General features: G+C 48.8%; 5 protein-coding genes; 4 read left to right on the top strand and 1 right to left on the bottom strand.

The window, feature by feature from the left end:
- Positions 1–571: 571 nt before the first annotated feature.
- On the bottom strand, positions 572–8,389 carry FFUJ_01564 (related to voltage gated Ca2+ channel; the record flags this gene model as incomplete). XM_023577306.1 has 6 exons in its annotated part: positions 572–920; positions 1,838–2,353; positions 2,408–2,497; positions 2,553–4,318; positions 4,373–6,751; positions 6,806–8,389. 6 exons carry the CDS (start codon positions 8,387–8,389, stop codon positions 572–574), a joined length of 6,684 nt encoding a protein of 2,227 aa, XP_023424017.1.
- Positions 8,390–8,975: 586 nt separating this feature from the next.
- Positions 8,976–11,360, top strand: FFUJ_01565 (related to nasopharyngeal carcinoma susceptibility protein LZ16; the record flags this gene model as incomplete). XM_023577295.1 has 5 exons in its annotated part: positions 8,976–9,140; positions 9,206–9,300; positions 9,352–9,469; positions 9,535–9,633; positions 9,684–11,360. 5 exons carry the CDS (start codon positions 8,976–8,978, stop codon positions 11,358–11,360), a joined length of 2,154 nt encoding a protein of 717 aa, XP_023424016.1.
- Positions 11,361–12,995: 1,635 nt separating this feature from the next.
- FFUJ_01566 (related to mating type 1-2 protein) lies at positions 12,996–14,586 on the top strand (the record flags this gene model as incomplete). XM_023577284.1 has 2 exons in its annotated part: positions 12,996–13,220; positions 13,273–14,586. The coding sequence occupies 2 exons, from the start codon at positions 12,996–12,998 to the stop codon at positions 14,584–14,586; spliced, it is 1,539 nt and encodes a 512-aa protein (XP_023424015.1).
- Positions 14,587–14,980: 394 nt separating this feature from the next.
- On the top strand, positions 14,981–15,445 carry FFUJ_01567 (related to protein MSH5; the record flags this gene model as incomplete). XM_023577273.1 has 2 exons in its annotated part: positions 14,981–15,036; positions 15,088–15,445. 2 exons carry the CDS (start codon positions 14,981–14,983, stop codon positions 15,443–15,445), a joined length of 414 nt encoding a protein of 137 aa, XP_023424014.1.
- Positions 15,446–16,058: 613 nt separating this feature from the next.
- FFUJ_01568 (related to MSH5-meiosis-specific protein) lies at positions 16,059–19,152 on the top strand (the record flags this gene model as incomplete). XM_023577262.1 has 5 exons in its annotated part: positions 16,059–16,551; positions 16,615–16,853; positions 16,902–17,507; positions 17,564–17,993; positions 18,044–19,152. The coding sequence occupies 5 exons, from the start codon at positions 16,059–16,061 to the stop codon at positions 19,150–19,152; spliced, it is 2,877 nt and encodes a 958-aa protein (XP_023424013.1).
- Between the last annotated feature and the right edge of the window lie 318 nt (positions 19,153–19,470).

The raw sequence follows: 19,470 nt of genomic DNA, 5'->3' as shown, positions 1-19,470 counted from the left end.
CGATGTCGCTTGATGATTTCATCGGCGATCATTGTGTCTCACATTGAGAGCACCATTTGCACCATTTGCACCGTCGTCTCTTGGAGCGATCTCCCGGATCTTGAGGCATGAGCTAATCATACATTGGCCATCAAGCATCGCTGTTATTCTGTACACAAAGTATTTCAGGAGTGTTTGTGGGCCGTGACAGGCGTTTCGAACCCCTGCTTGATATCGTGCCCGGGGATATGACACTTTATGAAATGTAATAATCATGATAATGGATTGTTTTTCTTAGAGGGTCTCAGACAGCAATGGAGGACTAAAAGTCTGATTGTGTTTGAATTTGAATCTGGATCTAAAACTTGGCAAGATCATTCATCTTTGATGCCATACCGAATCGTCACTCGGTCAAGAATTGAAGAACAACCATATAAGTTACACAAACGCCGTCTCTTGAAAATTCCCTACTTTGGCCTGCCAGAGATCCAAAGGCAAGCCTAACACCACATTAAATCCCCGGAAATTGTAATCTTCCACGCGTAAACCATAAAGCAAGATCTCATGTCAAAGCAGCATGCGTATAAAGACGTTAACCGATGCGCTCCTCCACGCTGCCCCAGTAGACAATGGGCCTGGGCTCAAGCAGGCTCAACTCACTGCCGAAGCTCTTGCGTTCAGCCTCTAGATGCAACAGAGAAGGCTGTCGCGAGATGATGCTGTTGATGGCAACGACAGGGGACGAGCTTGTCGTGCTGACTGATGAGTAGGAAGCCTGGGTGGAGGTGGAGGCTGATGAGCTGCGACGCAGAGAGTTGCGCAGACGTGAGGGTGAGAAGCGAGAAGTCATAGTTTCGAAGCGGGAGGTGTGGGCCATTGTATGAGAGTGCGTAAGAATAGCCGAGAGTGAATGTGTTGTTGCGTAATAGTGAAATATGGTACTGGCGTAATAAGCGTGGCGTGGGTGCAAATGATCGCGATGGTCGTTGAAGCGAAAGAGCTAACGAGCAACTTGTCCAGCAGTTGTCGTATGATAAACCGAATTTTTCAATGAGTGAACGAGTTCAGGAGGTATAAAAGAGAGGCACAGCCTGTCAAATGTTTCTATCAGACTCTTGGTCTTGTCTTGTCAACAAGAAACGAGCGAGCTAGCGAGCGAACGATGGTTCTTTAGGTAACACAAAGATAGACAAAGCAAGCAAAAGGAGGAAACGCGAGAGGCACCACCTTAACCTTTATCCATCAATTCACTCTCGACAACGGACACGAGACCCAGAAAAGAAAGTGGCAGTGTAGAAAAGAGAACCACAATCCTCGCATCAGAATGTGTCAGGGGCTCGGAATGTGGGCGCACGGATTGTTTCAACCTCACAACTAGCGGCTGAAACAGTCGCATTGTCCATCAATTTACTTTGAGTTGGAACGTCACCAGGATTACGAAACAAGGGTGCTTTGTCGCAGGCATCCGTTGATCAGACAAGCGTCAGGTCTCCAGTCTCGCACAACCTTGCTCGTACGTATCACCGCACTGGGCTACACTGATGCCGTCCTGTTACCTGAACGTTCTGTGCATGAAAAATGTGTGTCTATTTTAAATCTTGATCGACCGAAACTGGATGCCGAGGGTAGCCTTGCCCCCCCTTTCCTTTTCGCTCATGTATCAATTGCCCTGCAACGCCGTGCTTAGTTTTGAATTATGCCATGAGTTCTTTTCCTGAATGCAACTGCCATTGATGGATGTGCATGATCGCATTGTTTCACCATCAAAATTGGACGGCTTCCCTCCTCCTCACAAGTTCCATGTCAACCGCAGCTTCAACTCCTCCAACCGCTTGCCCCTCAGTGAAAACCATCATACCCTTGCGAGCCCCTGCTCTGTGTTTGTCGAACGGTGGCGTTGCGACGAATACTCTCGCCCCAAACCGAGTCGTCAAGCATTCCACGGACTTGCACAGGGCTAATGGGGTCCAAATGATTGCTCTCACGGCCCGAGGGCGCTGACGATCTTGCTTGCGTCGTAGATTGTTGCTGTTGCTCATGTGGATCATCCTCCTCGATCTCAAAGCTAAAGGCTGATGGTTGCGCAGGTGTTGTGGGCGATGGAGGCGCGGCTCTGGGGAAGCTGAGAGGATGACTCCACGATGTATCGTGCAACGATAGATCCACAGATCCCAGCCAGTTTCGTGGCTCGCCTGCGTCAACACTCGATGGACGCGAGGCTGGTGAGAGGGGAGATCTCGGCCCTGCTCCACCTGTTTCATCGTCGCTCAGATCGTTCTCAACAAGAATCTCCGGAATGTTCAGCTGTGGCACTGCCGTCATGCGGGCCGAGTGCTTTCGTAGCATGTGTTTCTTGAATTGTCTTGAATAATATCTGTGTTGATGGTGAGCAATTCTCTTTTCCTGGGTTCCGCTATAGATAGCTTACAATGTGTCGAAGAAGCCCAATACTACGCCACGTCGGACTTGGTCGTCTACTCGCTGGAGACGAGCTCGACGCCTTAGGAACTCTTCGAGTCTTTGTTTTTTTATCAGCCTTGGTGAATAGATTTGCGGCGGGTGGGATAGCTTACTTCAGGCTCTTGTTATCACTGATGATGTTATAATGAGCAAGAATCATCAAGACACTCGTAAATGAGATGCCCCTGTCAGGATCTGCGGACACCAAGACCTCCTCGTAAAAAATGTTAAAGCGCCGACGCTGGTGGCGCACCTTCTCCACGTCAATCCTCCTCAACCGTGCATTGAGTTTGTTCAGGTCAATGCCACTGAATCCGCTGGTTGTCGCGATGGACGAGTGATGTGTGAGTTTCACATCATCCCTTATATCTTCCAAAATAGAGTGAACGCTGTCCTCCGGATCATAAATGCGCATCTGAAAGACGCCTGAAAGCTCGCCAAGAAGACGGGGAAAAGCTGCCTTGGTGATATACCCAGTGCCTGCTGGGTCAACGCTTCGCCAAGCTTCTTTGAACCGTCGAATCTCATCGCGATCAACAACAGCCATGCCACTCGAGCGTTGAAAGACATAACTGAAGCTCTCGTAGATGAGTGATACAAACAGGTTCACAAAGATATACATACTGACGATGTTCCATGCGATAAACAGAATTCTGGCCCACGATTCGCTACCACAGTCACTGTCGAAGAATCTAGGCTCGTCAACGCAAAGTGGCGGCTCTATGCTGGCATAATCTTCCATGACAGCATTCCATCCTTCACCCAGACTCATTCTGAATAGCAGAATCAGGGCTTTGGGAACGGTTCGGAAATTTATGTTTTCCGCAGTCTCTTCGCCGAATCGTGTCAAACTAAAAGCTTGAGTCATAGCAATCGCGAAGACCAGGAAGAATACCAGCCAGGTGGCAAGCAAGTTACCAATAACTGTCAGACTAGCGGCGGCCGTTTTGAACAGCTGGTCCAGCGCGTCGTTGCGGGGAATGAGGAGGAGTACAATGGCGACCAAGAACACCTTATGTAGCTGAACATAGGTTTCAACCTCAGTGTCTGATATGAGTAACGCGAGAGTTGAAACAAATGCACCGAAGACAATGAACAAAGAGTAGAGATCCCACGAGCTTCGTCGGAAACGTACCCAGCCCAAGCCAATGATACGAATTGCAATGTTAGCCGTGTATGCAACGATGAAGGCGAAGAAAACAAAGTCGCGATATCTTGTCCACCACCATGGCTCACTGGCGAACTCCGACACAAGCACGATCAAATGTAGTACTAGAACAACGGTAATTGTCTGATACCACTTACCCTTCTTCTCGATAGCTCTCTTGTGGCACCATTTCTTCCAGCTCTTCTCAGAATCATCGTAAGAACTCTTTGAAGGTGAAATTTGTCTGAGAATCTTTCGTAATTCGAGCCATGACCGTTGTTCCGCCGTCAAATAAGCGACACCTGTTTGTTCGGTATAATTCCGCATAAAAACAGAGATAAAGAGAGTGAGTACAAAGACGGTGGCCAACAGATTGAATACGACGAGGAAGATGGCGTTGCCCTCTGACGCTAGGTCTTGGGGCTGCTTCATGCGGCCGGTAATGGCTTGAACAGCAAAAGAGACGTCTGTCCATCCCTCTTGACTAACAATCTGGAAAAGAATAAATAAGGATGCCCCAAAATCGTCGAAGCTGAAGAAGGGGTTCGCTGCAACACGAGGGGCGAGCATTGGCCAGTCGTCGCTAAACGGTGTGCTCTCGAACTCGCCATAGCAATTATCCATGGTATTAATTCCGTCGCCACCGTCATTACAAGACAAAAGTAAGCCATTGAATAGGTTGAGACCATAAATGGCAAACGGAATGAGCAGAGACATCGAGACAAACGCGGCCTAAGGAAGCAATTAGCGAGGAACACGGCTACAGGTGAGGAGATGGCAACTCACGCCTAGGATTTTCCACCAACCAACGATAATGAGATCGTGAAAGGTGTTTCTGGCGCTGTTGCTAACATTCAGCAGTCGAAGTGCACGGAGCGCCTTGAATGCGCCTATTGCTCTGGAAATAGCGCCGTCATTGATGAGGAGCGTAACAACATTGATCCACAGAGTGACCAAAACGACTGAATCCATGAATCCCCAGGAACTTCGCAAGTATGCATTCGGGGTCCACAGGAGTCCGTCCGCAATGATCTTGATCGCAGCTTCGACAGTAAACACAATCGCAAAAGCCATGTCTGTCCAGATGTACCAATTCCTAATACTGAACTGATGTTGCTCTTGGTACTCCTTCTGATAAAGAGGAGTGGTAACACATGCAAGGACGACCATAGCCACGATTGCTGCATAAATGAATATCGTGAAAGAATACCAAAGGAGGGTGTCAGGAACTACACCATCAATGCGCTCAATACCCCGAGAAGGACCAACGACCCGCTGACAAAGCCGGCGCAGGCTGTTGTTTGGTGAAAAGATGTACAAGGAGGTATTGTAATTTGGGTACTTCGCAAGATACTCTCGCTGAGCCCTCTTTCGAGTCATAGTGGCAGACATTGCCTGTTCAGCCATTTGTCGAGGATCTGAGGTATCGTTCGCGCCGTCAAACCGCAAGCTTGAATAAAAGGGGTTGGGCTCCTTGTCGCTGAACCACCCTTTCACCCTTCCCCACATGGCAGAGAGACGGCCAGGTTTGATCTCGCCACCCAACAACGTAGTTGCGCTTCTAATAGGGGCATGGTGCAGCCGGTCCTCCTCAGGTTTAGGATTTATTTGATCATCCAGGAACTCGCGGACCACGGCATCCTTGAGAAGCATCTCGACTGTTGCTGGGCCGTAGTCGAGGGGATCCTTATTTTTGCGATGTTTGGACAGGCCAAAGATTGTAGAAAGGGCCAGGTTGCTAGATGAAGCTCCAAGGTCTCGCCTTTGAAGAAAAGCCTTGACTTGCTGAAGCCGTTTCTCGTCTTCGGATACATCAAAGTTCTCCTGAATTACAGCAATGAACATGTTGATGAGAATGAAGAAAGCCACAATGAACCAGCCAATGAGTAGAATGGCCCCTATCCATGAGGTATTCTTGTGCCTAGTGTAGGAGGTGACAGTATAAAGAATATCTGTCCAATTCTCACTTGTCAGAACTTGGTACATGCCCAAGAAGGAGTTGTAAATGGTGTAGAACGAGATACGATTGAGTTCGCCATCTTCATACACGGGAATTTCGCCTCTGAACAACTGCGCAGCAAAAATCGCCACCAAAAATGTCATCAGAAACACAAAGAACATCAGGTTTCCGATACCAGCGGCATTGCCTAAAACGAGGAGAATAAGTTCCCTTGTCACTGGTATTGCTAACACAATACGATAAACTCTCAGGATTTGGAACACCGTCAACCACCAATACGCTCTGGTGTAGCGAATAGGGGGGATTAATATGATGGAAGTGATAATCGCTAGGCCGAGGTCGAAGAGGTTACGCCAACTTTTGTGGAAGTAATTCCAATCAGTCGCAATTCGAAAGATCATCTCGATATCGAGAAGAATGGTAACGATGATCTCTGCAGTGTTAATGAAGCGCTCTCTTCTTGCCGACATGGTTGCGCTGCGGCAGGCCTGGCATAGCAAACCAAAAGTGATGATCAGAATCCACACTGCACGGGTTTTATAGAACATGCGTTGTAAAGAAGATGTTCGGCGAATTCTTTCATCGGGTCGAGCTTGCACCGGGGATTCCTGGCTGACAGTGAATGCACTGGCTTTGCTCTCTTCACGGATGACTTGGAAGGATGAGGTAATGACAGCAATCAACAAGTTCGTCAACCACAGCATCATGATCATGATACCTGCACCAAAAAAGAGAGCAGCCTGTACATAATCCGAGCTCATGGTCATGTACATAAGATCGGAGAAGGTGTTTGCGCTCATGATGACAAACACAAGTTCTAGCGAGTTGAAAATGTTGTCAAAATTGACCGTGCCGTTGTGTGGGTTGGATTGCTGAAGACAAATGGAACCTCGAGGACACAGAAACCCCTTCCCTTCATTCGTTCCATTCATAAGGTCCGTCAAGGACTCTGAATTGTTGAACTTGAGCCAAGGCATGGTTTCGCCCGTTTGGTTGTTCAAGTAACCACCGCAAAATGCTTCCTCGTTTGTGTAGGAGGCATCAAGGTCCGTAGGATCAAGGGGGTCAAGCCACACGCACTGCCGACTCAAACTAGCTTTGAAACTCTGGACCCCTATAATTGCAAACAGAAGCCAGAAGAAGGTGAGGAGAAATGCAACTCGAACGAGTAAAGGCGTTGCTTTCTTCAAACTCCTGAGAATAATCTAAGAACATGTAAGCGTGCTTGTTGATAGGTGAAGGCATCATGATAACCTTACCGCAGTACCGTTCGTTAGAGCAAGTAATCTCAGAATTCGTAAACAACTCAGCATTCGAAATGCGTAAAGATCGTGCTTGGTTTCGAGGCCCGAAATGCTCAAGCAGAAAGTGATCCAATACGAGACAACGGCAACAAAATCGAAACGATTGAAGGAATGGCGTAGAAATGCTCGCCGAGCAAGCTGGAACCTTTGGTGCTCTTCCAGAGTTCTTGGCAATGCTTGCTGGCCTTGCATAAACGTTGTGAAAGATCTTGAGATTGCTGACGGTTCCGGTCGGTATTGCGACTTCTTCTTTACGGATTTAATCCGCTCTGGTTGGAAAACAGCACGATACTGGTCTGCTATTGCGGCTCGAATTCCCCGTTTACGGTCAATCGTGCTGTACTCTGCTGCGTTCAACACGAAGCCAGACACAATGATACGCGAGATAATCTCCAGAGTGAAGATAATGAAAAGAGCAAGCATAGCCCAATCAATAGGATGCTGTCCCCATCTTTCCGGGCGTCCATTCTCAAATACATTCGGAGCTGCCTCAACCGCGAGAAGGATAGCCTGCAAGACTATCAAAAGAAGCAAGAATGGCTCCGTATATGGGTTGACCAAGAGGTCGCAGAGTCTTAGTCTCAAAGGGTTGTCCGGTGAGAAGATTCCTAGAGACTTTCCTTTGAGAGGATTTGGTAAAGGAGGCCTCGGTATATCTGGCTCAGCTTCGGTCACGTTAAAACGTGGTTCTGTAGATTTTTCGCTTGACGAACGAACCAACTGTGGTTGATACGAAGTATCGGCAAACATCGAATTCATCGTATCCCGATTCCTATCTTGACCATGTCTACTAGGTGAACGGGAGCGATGCCTCGATGCACGGTGATCAATGACTTCTGTTTCTCCGCTGATGTTGACAACTCTCTGTGACATTGCCCGCACGATCGAACCAGCACGGGACAAAGCGCCCGATGTAGAGGGCGATCTTGACCTCCGATATTCGTTGGGATTAAGAGAGGCGCCAAAGTTGCGATTTCGAGTTGACCCATAGCTTGCTCTCAGATCTTCGCCAAGGCTTCTCGTATTGCGACCGCGCGATGGGCTGTTTTCTAGGCTTGAAACCGTCTGAAAACTGTCTCGATTTCGATCATCCAAATTACTGGCAGATAAAGAACCAGATATAGGCTCAACTCCAGCCGTCAACGGAACTCGATCGGACTCTGCGTAATCGGTACTCGGCGCATCTTCGACATAGGGACCAGGCGGGTCGTATGTACGAACCGGTGTAGAAGGCATTGGAGGACTTGGCTGATGGTGATCCATGCCCGGAGGGAGCGCAGCCTGTAGAGCCATTGGATCTATGGGTGACCCTGGGCTAACATCGTCGTCGAAACGATCGTAGGGTTGATCCCAGTATGTTGAGATACCAGGAAGGTTGGCAGACATTTGAGGAACGTCGGGCGGAGAAACGCTCGGCTCTTGCCGTGACAGACCAGCTTGCGTCTGTTGAGTATCGAGATGCGATCCATCTAAGTTCTGAAGCGGGATAGACAGGCGCCGCGCTGGGCGCCCGTCTTGATCCCAAGAGTGTGAAGACATGGACCAACGAAAGGACTAATGACCGCCAATGCGGTCCAATGTCATGGAGAATGGTGATTATTGGTACTACTACCAGAATGAAGCATCGTTAACGCTTCATGGGGGAAAAAATGATAAGAGAGCGTGAACTAGTATTGCTCAGGGTTATTCGTAGAAGCGAAGAGGTAGCCAGTTCGCTACATCCTAATCAGGAGTCCTAATAAGATACCGCAGGACGGCTGGATGTGACAGTAAGGTCCAACTTACGCACTGTACGCACAGCAGCTTCTTTGGCAAAGTGCCATGAAATGCCGTGTGCTTTTAATAGAACAAGGTTTCTGCTACAGTGTGGAGAGTTTCATCCCCTGGAAAACGGAGGTCGTAAGCTGAATTCCCAGGAGCCAGGGTACCTTAGCTTACCTACAGTACCTCTTAGTAGGTTAGTATCTTGGTCAAAAAGTGATACTGGTAGTGGCATGTGCTTGTGGCTGACAGCGCCACAGCTCGTTAGCTTTTCGCGACCTACAAACGCCTTAAACACGCTTCTAACATTTGTGACGAGACTGGCTGGCATCCTGACATCGACATCATCAACTTTTCTTCAACCATGCCGTCTCGCAAGCGCTCGCTTGCAGCCATCGATGGCGACGATGGAGAAAAAGAACATTCATTACAGCATCGCATCCGTAATATGTGGCAATTTGCGAACCTCTGCCAGTGGATATACATATTTGGCAAGGCTGCGAAAATCGACGAAGCTATCGATGTTGAGGTATGATCACACAACAACCCAGTACTTCAGTGATGGACAGGCGCACAAATTAACAAATTACACAGGAAATTGAGACAGAATGCCTCAAGCCGAACTCCAGCATCTTGGCAGACATTGCCCTTGCCCTTCTCAAACTAGTTTCGTCGCATCGTGGTTTAACGTACGTTTCCAGAAATTGGGATATGCCGTTTTTGCTAATGGTGATTCGAAGGCATGAAATTTTCGATGACCAAGCACGAAAACAATTCACGAAGAAATCGCCGAACTACAATCCCTTCGGTTCTGGTGAAACACCCCTCAAATTCAACGATTTCGACATTTTTACCAAGGTAGGCGATGAAGAAATTATGAGGCCCGGCCAGTGATCCGAGGCTAACATACACTGCTTGAGTAGATCAAGGTCATGCAACAACTGACCCAATGGGCCATGATCCATCCTGAGCGTATTCGGGATAAGATGGAAGAGCAAAAGGATAGCGAGCAAACAAGTTGGGTAAGTTCACATCTCAACGAGAAGAGGCTTAGCCACTAACAGAATTCCAGCGAATAGAACCTTACGGTTGGGATGCAGATGACAGAACCTACTTCGTGCTGGACGATAACCGAGTGTATCGGCTTACAGAACCTCCGATGATTACGAAACCCACCAAAGCGAAGAAATCCAGAGCATCGTATGGAAGTCGGCGCTCCAGCAAAAGACGACAAATAACCTTGAATGCAGAAGAAGTGGTTGAAACGGATCAAGAAATCAAAGAAGATACCCCTCTTGAAGATAATGGCCTGGGTGGAATGACATGGGAATGTCTCGCCGTAACTCTTGATGATGTACGATCTGTCGTGGATGGTTTTCGGAAGAGCCGTGACGAGAATGAGAAAATCCTGCGCAACCAACTAGAAAAACATCTCGTTCCTATCCTTGAAAAACAAGAACAATCTCGGCAACGCAGAGAGTTACAGCGAGAGCGAGAGCTAGCGAACGCTGCCAAAATGGCAAATGCAAAACGATCGAGCCGAATTGCTGGGAGAGTTGAACAACAGAGGCAGGAGGAGCAGATTCGAGAGGAAGAACGACACCGAAAGGAGGAGGAAGCAAGCAAACGACGCGAAGAATTGGCGCAAATTAAGATGGGAGAGGAGCGCGATAAAAGACTGGTGTCTCGTGAACAACGGTTACGAGAACGCGAGGCACGACGCGTCCAGCATGAGGAAGAACTTGCACAACTCTCCGAAGACAGCAAGAACTTATCAAGTAACAGCACACGATTATCTGAACGCCGCCTTCAAGTTGAAATTGAGAAAAACAAGCAAGCTCTGAAGGAGCTCGAGGATGCGGAAGAAGATTGGATTTTCGACTGCATTTGTGGTCTCTATGGCCAAGTGGACGATGGAGCTCACAGCGTAGCTTGTGAGAGATGCAATGTCTGGCAACATAGTCAATGTGTTGGGCTGAGCGAAGCAGCAGCTGACCAGCCGGAATTCCACTATATCTGTGCTTCTTGTATTCGGCGCGAGCAAGACGTCAAACGCCCCAGACCAACCATCAAGCTGAAGCTCAATCGTCCACCTAACTCCGGCACCCAGTCAGATCCATCTCGCTCTTCAAGTCACTTAGGGTTATCTTTTAGTGGGGAGGATCGAAAGGTCAACGGGACAGGGTATGGAGACCACGACGTATCTAACGGAAACGTGGAACATAGCTTGACTCCATTGGCTTCCACCCCTGATACCAATGGCAATGGCGTTGGCTTTCCAATTAGTATGATGAACGCCCGCTCAGAGGTGAGTAAGGAGGTGCTTTACACACCCCAAGGGACACCGGTGATCCCGGCACCTGTCAAGCTAGATGTCAGCATCCAGGGCAGCCCACCACGCAGTACGTCTATGACCACACCGATGACGTCCTTCCGGACACCTAGTCCTTCGAAAGGTATCGATAGCTTCCAGGGGGATAAAACAGCTGAGTCGGCGTTGAGCACACCTCAGATCAGCCGCGAGATATATCGAGCAGCTCACGAGCAAAACGGAACTATACCTTCTATCGCTGGGCTCTCCCCAACCAAGCATTCACCACCTCGCCCCATCGACTCTGCCAGTTCGAATAGATACAAGGCTGCTACTCCAATACTTCCTCCAGTCGCATTATCACCCTCTCCTCAACATCAGATTTTGACTCCGCCAATCAAACCATCGGAGCCACCAAGACCGTTTGAAAACCGATGAACACTCCAAACACAGAGATTTAATGAGGCATGGGTCCTGGTCAAGGCCACGGCTGTGTTAGGAAGCTCTCTAAACCATGTTTCGCCATGACATGAGACTTATCACTAAGCCAACTCAAACAGCAATACAAGCACAGCCAATGCCATGATGGTGTTGACGAGAAAACGCTGAGTCTTTTCCTCTCATTGGAGGGGGTTAGAACTATTCAAAACAATCGCCTGTCATGGGGCCTTGAATGAGAGGATGGCACAGGCAGGTCAAATCACACTTTCCCCAATCTGTAAGGGCTCTATACTCGTCTCCAGATCAAACAAGGCAAGTGGAAGACCAACAGAATTTGTGATCTGATGCACTGCAGCAACGCGAGACGCGAATGGCCGAACCTATACCGAAAATACGGTGTCTATCAATATTGCTGGGCGTGATAAAAATGGTGGCCAGGAACAAATGGCCAAAGCTTCGAATAGAAGCCTGTTTCTTTTTTGGACGCCAGGACGAAATAGTCTTAAAGGAAGAGATGATCTGCCAAAACAGAACCAACAGGCCAGGCCGGTACAGGGTTAGATCAAGCTGGGCAATTATGGATTATTTGGTTGGTTAGTCGTTCGGCTACCACGACACATCAAACAGACGCTGCCAGCACGACTGCGAGTGGCCGCTTGGTCCCAGTTATCCGGCACTTGAAGCAAACATGCTACAGCACTCCACATAACAAGCCTGGTAAGGCATGGCAGGGCAAGACTGCTAATGGAAGCAAAGCAAAACGGGGGTGGACAGGAGCTGTTGGAGTAGCAGGATTGCGAGACGCCTTTGGTTATAAGTAAGAGAATATGACGGATATTAGATCGAGATCGATTCACCAAACAATAGAAAGTCAACAACGTCTCAAGTTAGGATGGCTGATGACAGCCAGAGGGGCCAGAGGGGCCGGATGCGCACGTCAAAGGAATGCGCCGTGGCTGAACTAGCGGCATGCGAATAAGGCGGTGCAGGGGAGCACAATCAAAAGTATGACATTCTGTTTCTATTGAATGGATTGCAGCTGGACGCCAAGCGGCCCCATCTCTTAAGCTCATAGGGCTTCTATTCTATTTGTGCTTCTCCATGTTGGCCCGTGTGCAGTGTGGTGGGTGGTAGAGAGTGGAGGATACCGGCCAACGACACATGTAAATGCAGCTTGGAGAGGTCTACCACTCTGGTAACGGTCCGCATTGCGGTCTGTTTCCCAACAAGATAGTCGTCTGCTCCGGTTCCTTTGAACTTAGGAGCGTAAGGTCGCTGCTTGTCTATTTGTGGGCATGGTCCTGGCGTTGTAGACATATCTATGGTATCTGAATGTCCCAAGCACATACAAAACCACTTGTGGCAGCTCAAAGAAATCCGACAAAGACGCCCTTGCTGAGTGCTCTACCTTCAGGCCGCTTAAGACCAACATTGCTACTGTCAAAAGACCAAACTTTATCTCTTCATCTACGTTGTGCAACTTACAAAGTCCACTTGCCGTTGTTCACTATAGTACCTGCGTCGTTCCATTGGCTCCATCATCATCACCATCAACAACAACACAGGACTCTTTTCTATCCTTGCATCCCGTTGCCAAAAAACAATACCTAAGAGCGGCGTAAGACACGCGACATGCCGCAACAGATACTTCCAACTCCGCCATCTTCTTCTGACGGCTTCTCTCAACAACCAGTGGCCATGGAGTCATATACTTCGTATCCTCAAGGCTCTATGAGCCCAGAACAAAGCTTTGCCAGCTACTCTTACTCGACTCGATACTCTACTCCCGTTCGTGACGACGACTCTTCTGTGTATGAGCCATCAACTGTCTATTCTAAAAGAAGCGATGTTTCGTTTGTAAGTCAAACAGGCCCAGGCAAGTTGCCACATAGCTAACCTGCGACACTAGCAAGGTTATGCTGGAGGTCTAGGTATCACAAGTAACCCTTATGGTCCTTTGCCCGATGAGATCGGCTACAATGTAGGTTTCACGAGAGCACATGGAGAGCCAATAGCTGAGCCAACGAAGCAGAACCATCTCCCGTACACTCCGGAAGCGTCGCCTTCAGCACCTTGCCCATCTAGCGATGCAATTACCACTCGCAGCGGTCTCAATATCGCTAAGAAATCGCTTACCACACGATCACCAGCAGTGAGAACTGGTCGAGTTCAGAAGAGAAGCCGTGCAGAGAAAACCAAGAATGCCACCAACATGCTTTCAAAACCGCTTTCCGAAGCTGCCAGAGACTTTCCCGATATTCACGTTGCTGATATCGAGGCCTTTGTCAGTCGGCCAACTGAAGAGAGACTATCGGAAACTTCGCGTAACAAAAAGGCTGGTCAGATCAAACGTCCCATGAATGCTTTTATGCTATACCGAAAGGCGTACCAGGAAGTCGCTAAGACGCAATGTTCTCAGAACAACCACCAGCATGTCTCAAAAGTCTGCGGTGCCGCATGGGTCTTGGAGCCAGCGCAAATCAAAGAGAATTTTGATCAATGGGCCAGAATAGAGCGTGTGAACCATCAGCGAGCGCACCCCGGATACAAGTTCACGCCCTCAAAGCCACGAAAGACCAAACGGGATGGGGATGGCAATGACGACTATTCAGACAACGACTCAGATTGGAACGGCGGACGTACCCGGAAGTCCAGATTCCGCCATGCCACACGACTAAGCGAGACACCAGTCGCCTACGATGCTGCGGGCAATGCGATCGGAGAGCCAGCCATGCCATCTTACCATGACATATATGCTTACCCGGCTCTAGGTCGGCCTCATTCACTGCCATACGACGACATCACACCCAGCTCATTTGACCTGGGCATTCGTCAGTACAGTGGTCTCAACATCAACAGTGAAGTAATTAGCAGAACCCCTTCTCCTGGTGCCATCGACTACCCCGTACACGGGCTTGATGGATTCGCCAACTACTACGGACCACCTGGATCAGGGTTTGACAATGCCGCTCCCCATCTCTTCGGACCTGCTCAGTACGATATCTATGATGGGATCCCTGCCAGCGTCCCTTTTGACCAAGAAGGCTGGGTGTCTCACATGGAAAGTGGTCAAGACCTAATGCCAGTCATGGGAGGTTACGAAGACACCACAGCACAAGACGTGTACCTGAAGGGAAGCAAAGATGATTGGAAAGTCGAAATCATGGACGAGCCTGGTCACTTCGAGGATTGGTATGCACAGACTGAGCAGGGGCTCCAGTGACAACAGGCATCTTGATGTCCCCGTGTAATTGTAACAAATTTTCCTTGCGTGTTTTACTATTTGGGTGAATGGATTCGAGCATCATACATTGGATCGAGCGGTTTGATTTAGACCTGGTTTTTCTTAGGGGTACATATTTTGAACAAGAATCGGTAGGGTTTTGGCAAACACCCACGACTATGATTTTCTCATCTCAATGTGTAACTAATTCGAATCATTCTTTCTGAAAGCTTGTGTGTCATGTGCATGGATGAGGTGGTGGAGAATGGCGCAGGCTTAGTCATTGGATGCTAGTACCCATGTCTACCTACCTACCTTGCCAAGCTTGCCTACATCTACCTAGGAGCCGCGACTTGTCCCCAAGACGACGCCCGCTGTCTGATTCCAATACATGATGACTTGGGTCTCTAAAACGGTGACCGTTACTGGTCTAGTTCTATTAGCACATGCGTAAGCTCGCCAATTCTTGGTATCTTCACAGGAAACTGACAATCACTCCAGTTGCTACTCCGCGCAAGAGCACTCCGTCATCTCGTCAACTGCGGTGCATCATGGCCAACCGCAGCCGCTCGCAACACACTCGCTCCCAATCGACATATCGATCGAAGCACTGGTAGCGACTTTGATCATTGTCCTGGGCTTGGTTCTGGGAACTCCAAAGCTTCGACCAATTAAGTGGCACGAATGGGCTGGCAAGATTGAGCGCGAAGGAGAGGCTGGTTTCCAAACAGGAAGTGGCGAGGTGGAAAAGGACTACCGGGGAAACCCTTTCAGTGTGCTTGAGACGAGGCCAGGTTTCATTGACATCCGCAAGCAGCGACGTGAATTCACGAGCTGGGTCAAGGCTGACGAGAAGTGAGGACAAGAGCTCAGACACCTAAGATGGGCGACATCACACCCTTATCGATTTGACGGATTTCTATCTTAGCAGAAAGAACCGCTGTTGAAGTCATACTCCTGGCGTGCTCAGGAGTATGCACGACTCAACAGGGTTGACGAGCGACTAGCTTCCAGAACCAAATAGAGAGTCTATTCATATACCTGCATGATCACATTCAATACTGCATTAACCAGTTGCACCGATTGGAACAATACCTACTAGGTAGGTCCTGAAGTGGGTACTCAAAATAATGCTGGCACTTGCCAGAAATGCCTACCTTGGTAGGTAGGATCGTTTATGAATCTCCTTGTATGAGGTAAAATTTGCGATTGAGTTCCTTTCACGCGTGTATCCTTCCTTCCCATAACTACAATGGCCAAGGAAACCTCCAACGCAATAGGGGATAACTAAAGCAGTAAAAGGCTCCTGCCTTGACTCACATAGACGACTACAGAAGGTCACTCCCGTCCTGATCTCTGCTCTTGCCATTGGATGCCTGATAACTGCGCAGTGTGTTAAGGTCATCCTTCCCCCTCCACGCATATTCCCTCTGATCTTCTGGCAACAAGCTTATTAAATTCACTCAGCCAATATGCCCAAGACGCCAGGCTCGAGTGCTTCTGGCTCAAGTCGTCGTGGTCGAGGTCGAGGAGGTAGAGGTTGGAGGGGCCGCACTTACAACCGCGGGAACAGTGGTGATTTGTCCTCCAGAGGTGGCTCAACACGGTCGCGAGCTCGCAATCCCTCTTCATCAATCCGCTACGGTCCTGCTTCCCGGAACCAAGAACAATATTCTGATTCACAAGAACCGCAGACGCCCGGTGCCGACACTCGTGCTCGAAGCAGCAGTGAGCCCATTCAACATGAAGTTGTCATGGCCATCGATCTGAGGGAGAATTTCACCGTTGGGTGTGCATATTTCTCAACTACTGACGGGATTCTCCATGTATCTGAGGACATTGCCACGGCTTCACTCGACATTGCGGAGCAATTTCTTATCCACATCCAACCAACCAGTCTTCTTGTATCGGCAAGAGCACCTTCTAGTTTCCGGGACGAGCTAGAAAGGATCGCTGCATCAGAAGGTCAGCGAGAATACATTTATCTTCAAATTCATAGGATGAGCAACTGACAAGAGGCATGAATAGGTGCCTCAGGAGGGATCATTTTCCGCGGCTTGCAGTCGTCAGAGTTCTCAATCGAGACGGCACACGAACGACTTGTCAGCCTCGATTCTCAAGCTTTGTCTGCTACTGGTATTGTATTCTCCACAGGGATTGAGGAGGACGGAAGTGAAGAATCCATACTGGGTCTTTCCCAACCAGAGTCGCAAGCATTCCGTCAACTTCGCTATGGAGGTTGCATAAACATGAGTAGCCAGGTATCAGTAAGTGCACCCTTCTCGTATTATGATTGGGATGTTAATATGCTTCAGGTAGGATGTGCTGGCGCCTTACTTGGCGATATTCTTCGTCGACGATCCGCTGGTTTTCTCCCTGATGGACAAGTTGCCGGAGTTCTCTTTCGTGTTGTTGATATCCGCATGTTTTCCCTTAATACTTACATGTATGTCAGTACTGACGCTCTCTTGTCACTGCAACTTCTGCAGACCGAATTGCACCCCAACAGCCAAGCGTGGGGACCAGATGCGAACAAGAGCAATTCGAAAGAAAGTCTTTCTGTATATGGACTGTTCCATCACCTGGCTTGTACCCCTCAGGGACGTACACAACTACGTCAACTCTTCCTTCGACCCCTGTTGGACCTCGACATCATTTCGGAGAGGCAGAGAACCATCGCAGTATTGCTTCAACCAGACAACGCCGACAAACTTGCACAATTGACTTCGACCCTACGCAAAGTTCGAAACATGCGTACCACTTTAGCTCAGTTGCGAAAAGGCATTGAGTTTCCCTCTGCTGGTCAATCTTTCGATAGGGGCGTATGGGCAACAATCCAGAAGTTCACCACCCAAGCTCTGACTCTCAGAGAAATGATAGGCTTGTTTAATGGAGGCTCTGATATAGTGATCTTCAAGAAAGTAAGGAGCTGCCACAGGAAGTGACCTGACGGCTAAAGCTAATGGTATTGACTAAGCTGATTCATTCCCTCGAACCGGCCGGCTTAGTAGTTGTTGGAGACATGATCAACAAAACAATCGATTTTGAACAGTCCAAGGAACGACACAGATCCTCCGTCAGAGCCGGAATAGATACTCAACTTGACGAACTAAAAAGACGGTATGACGGGATGGACAGCTTCCTGACAGAAGTTGTCAACCAACTCAATAGGGAGTTACCACAATGGGCACGTAAATATGTTCGGTCGTGCATCTTTCTGCCACAAATAGGTTTCCTCACAGTGGTGGAATCAAATCGCCTCACAGGTAACGGGCAATATGAAGGAGAGGGGACAGCTGTTGCAGCGTGGGAAAAGTTGTTTACTGCGGACGGTGCAGTGTGCTACAAAAACAGCTACATGAGAGAGTTAGACAAGGAATACGGAGACATGTATTGCCAGATTGGAGGTGAGTTTGTTGTCAGTAGTGCTTTGCAGGCTTGAACTCACACGAGGCAGATCGGGAGGTGGAGATTATACATGGGCTTGCAGGTAAAGTTTTGGAGCACGAGGAGCATCTCTTGCTTGCCTCAGAGATTTGTGGTGAGTTTGATGCAATACTTGCCCTTGCGCTTGGTGCCGAAAAGTACAATTGGCATGCACCACAAATGGTGGAAGCAAGCATTATTCACATCGAGGAAGGCCGCCATCCTCTGCAAGAACTCGTTGTGCCGGCCTTCATCCCAAATCCATGTCATCTCTTTACAGGGACATCAAACATAGCGGCGGTTCAAGACGACTCTCCTCAGGCTCTGGTACTGACTGGGCCAAATCACTCAGGAAAGAGCGTCTATCTGAAGCAAGCAGCTATAATTGTGTATCTTGCCCACATCGGCAGTTTTGTGCCGGCAGTTCAGGCAACAATCGGGCTCACAGAAAGCATCTTGACTTGCATGTCTTCCAGGGAAAGCATGTCTGGAGGTGAGAGCGCTTTTGCAAGAGACATGAAACAAGCTGCGCTATCAATGAAATCATCAACACCCAAAAGCCTCATCTTGGTAGATGAATTCGGGAAAGGGACCAATGGCGATGACGGTGCCGGACTGCTATCCGCGTTACTGGACTACTACCTATCTCTCGGACCCGAATGCCCTCGACTACTTGCTGCCACGCACTTTCATGAAGTTTTCGAGTGTGGGTATTTGGAAAATCACAATGGGTTACGCATTGCGCACATGAACGTCAGAATGGACTGGAATGCGTCACTTGTGGATGATCAAGTGACCTTCCTCTTCAACCTTGAGTATGGTCATAGCACGTCGAGTTTTGGAGGTAGATGTGCAGCTTTGAATGGGGTGCCAAGCGCAGTGGTTGAACGAGCCGAAAACATTTCAAAGTTGCTGGCCCGAAGCGAAGACCTGAGTGCGGTTTGTGCCCGCCTTTCTCGATCAGAGGAAGTCCAGCTTGGCAAGGCAGAGATGACTGCGCGGCTGTTTCTAAGCGAGACCTTCGGCGACCAAGACGAGGCCAACTTAAACGAGGAGAAACATACGAGGGGTTCTATTATTGAGGTCCTAGAGGACATACTATCACCTAATATTGGAGCAGCTGTTGCCGAGTCCATATGAGGGGGCAATTTGCGAGGACTATGAGAGGGCTACGGCTGAGCACTTTTCTTCACTTCTTCGTCATGATTCCATCAAGATCTTTGCCGTCAAGTGTATACTACATCTACCAACCCTCGTTAGTAAAGCCTATTGCTGCATCTAGAGTCTCACTGAACTTGCTACCTGACGATTGAAGGACATTAGAAGGTTGTTTCAATCAGTGGGTTCCTGCATAATCATGAACTTTGGGGAAGGACTATCGAGCCTTTTCTTATAGCTTCATGGAATCGCTTGAAACCGTACAGTTTTCCACTGTGAAACTCCTGAGCTATGTTGCGT

This window comes from Fusarium fujikuroi, chromosome FFUJ_chr01 (assembly GCF_900079805.1).
Source record: "Fusarium fujikuroi IMI 58289 draft genome, chromosome FFUJ_chr01".
Classification (NCBI taxonomy): Eukaryota; Fungi; Ascomycota; class Sordariomycetes; order Hypocreales; family Nectriaceae; genus Fusarium; species Fusarium fujikuroi.
This window is presented reverse-complemented; position numbering and strand designations above follow the sequence as displayed.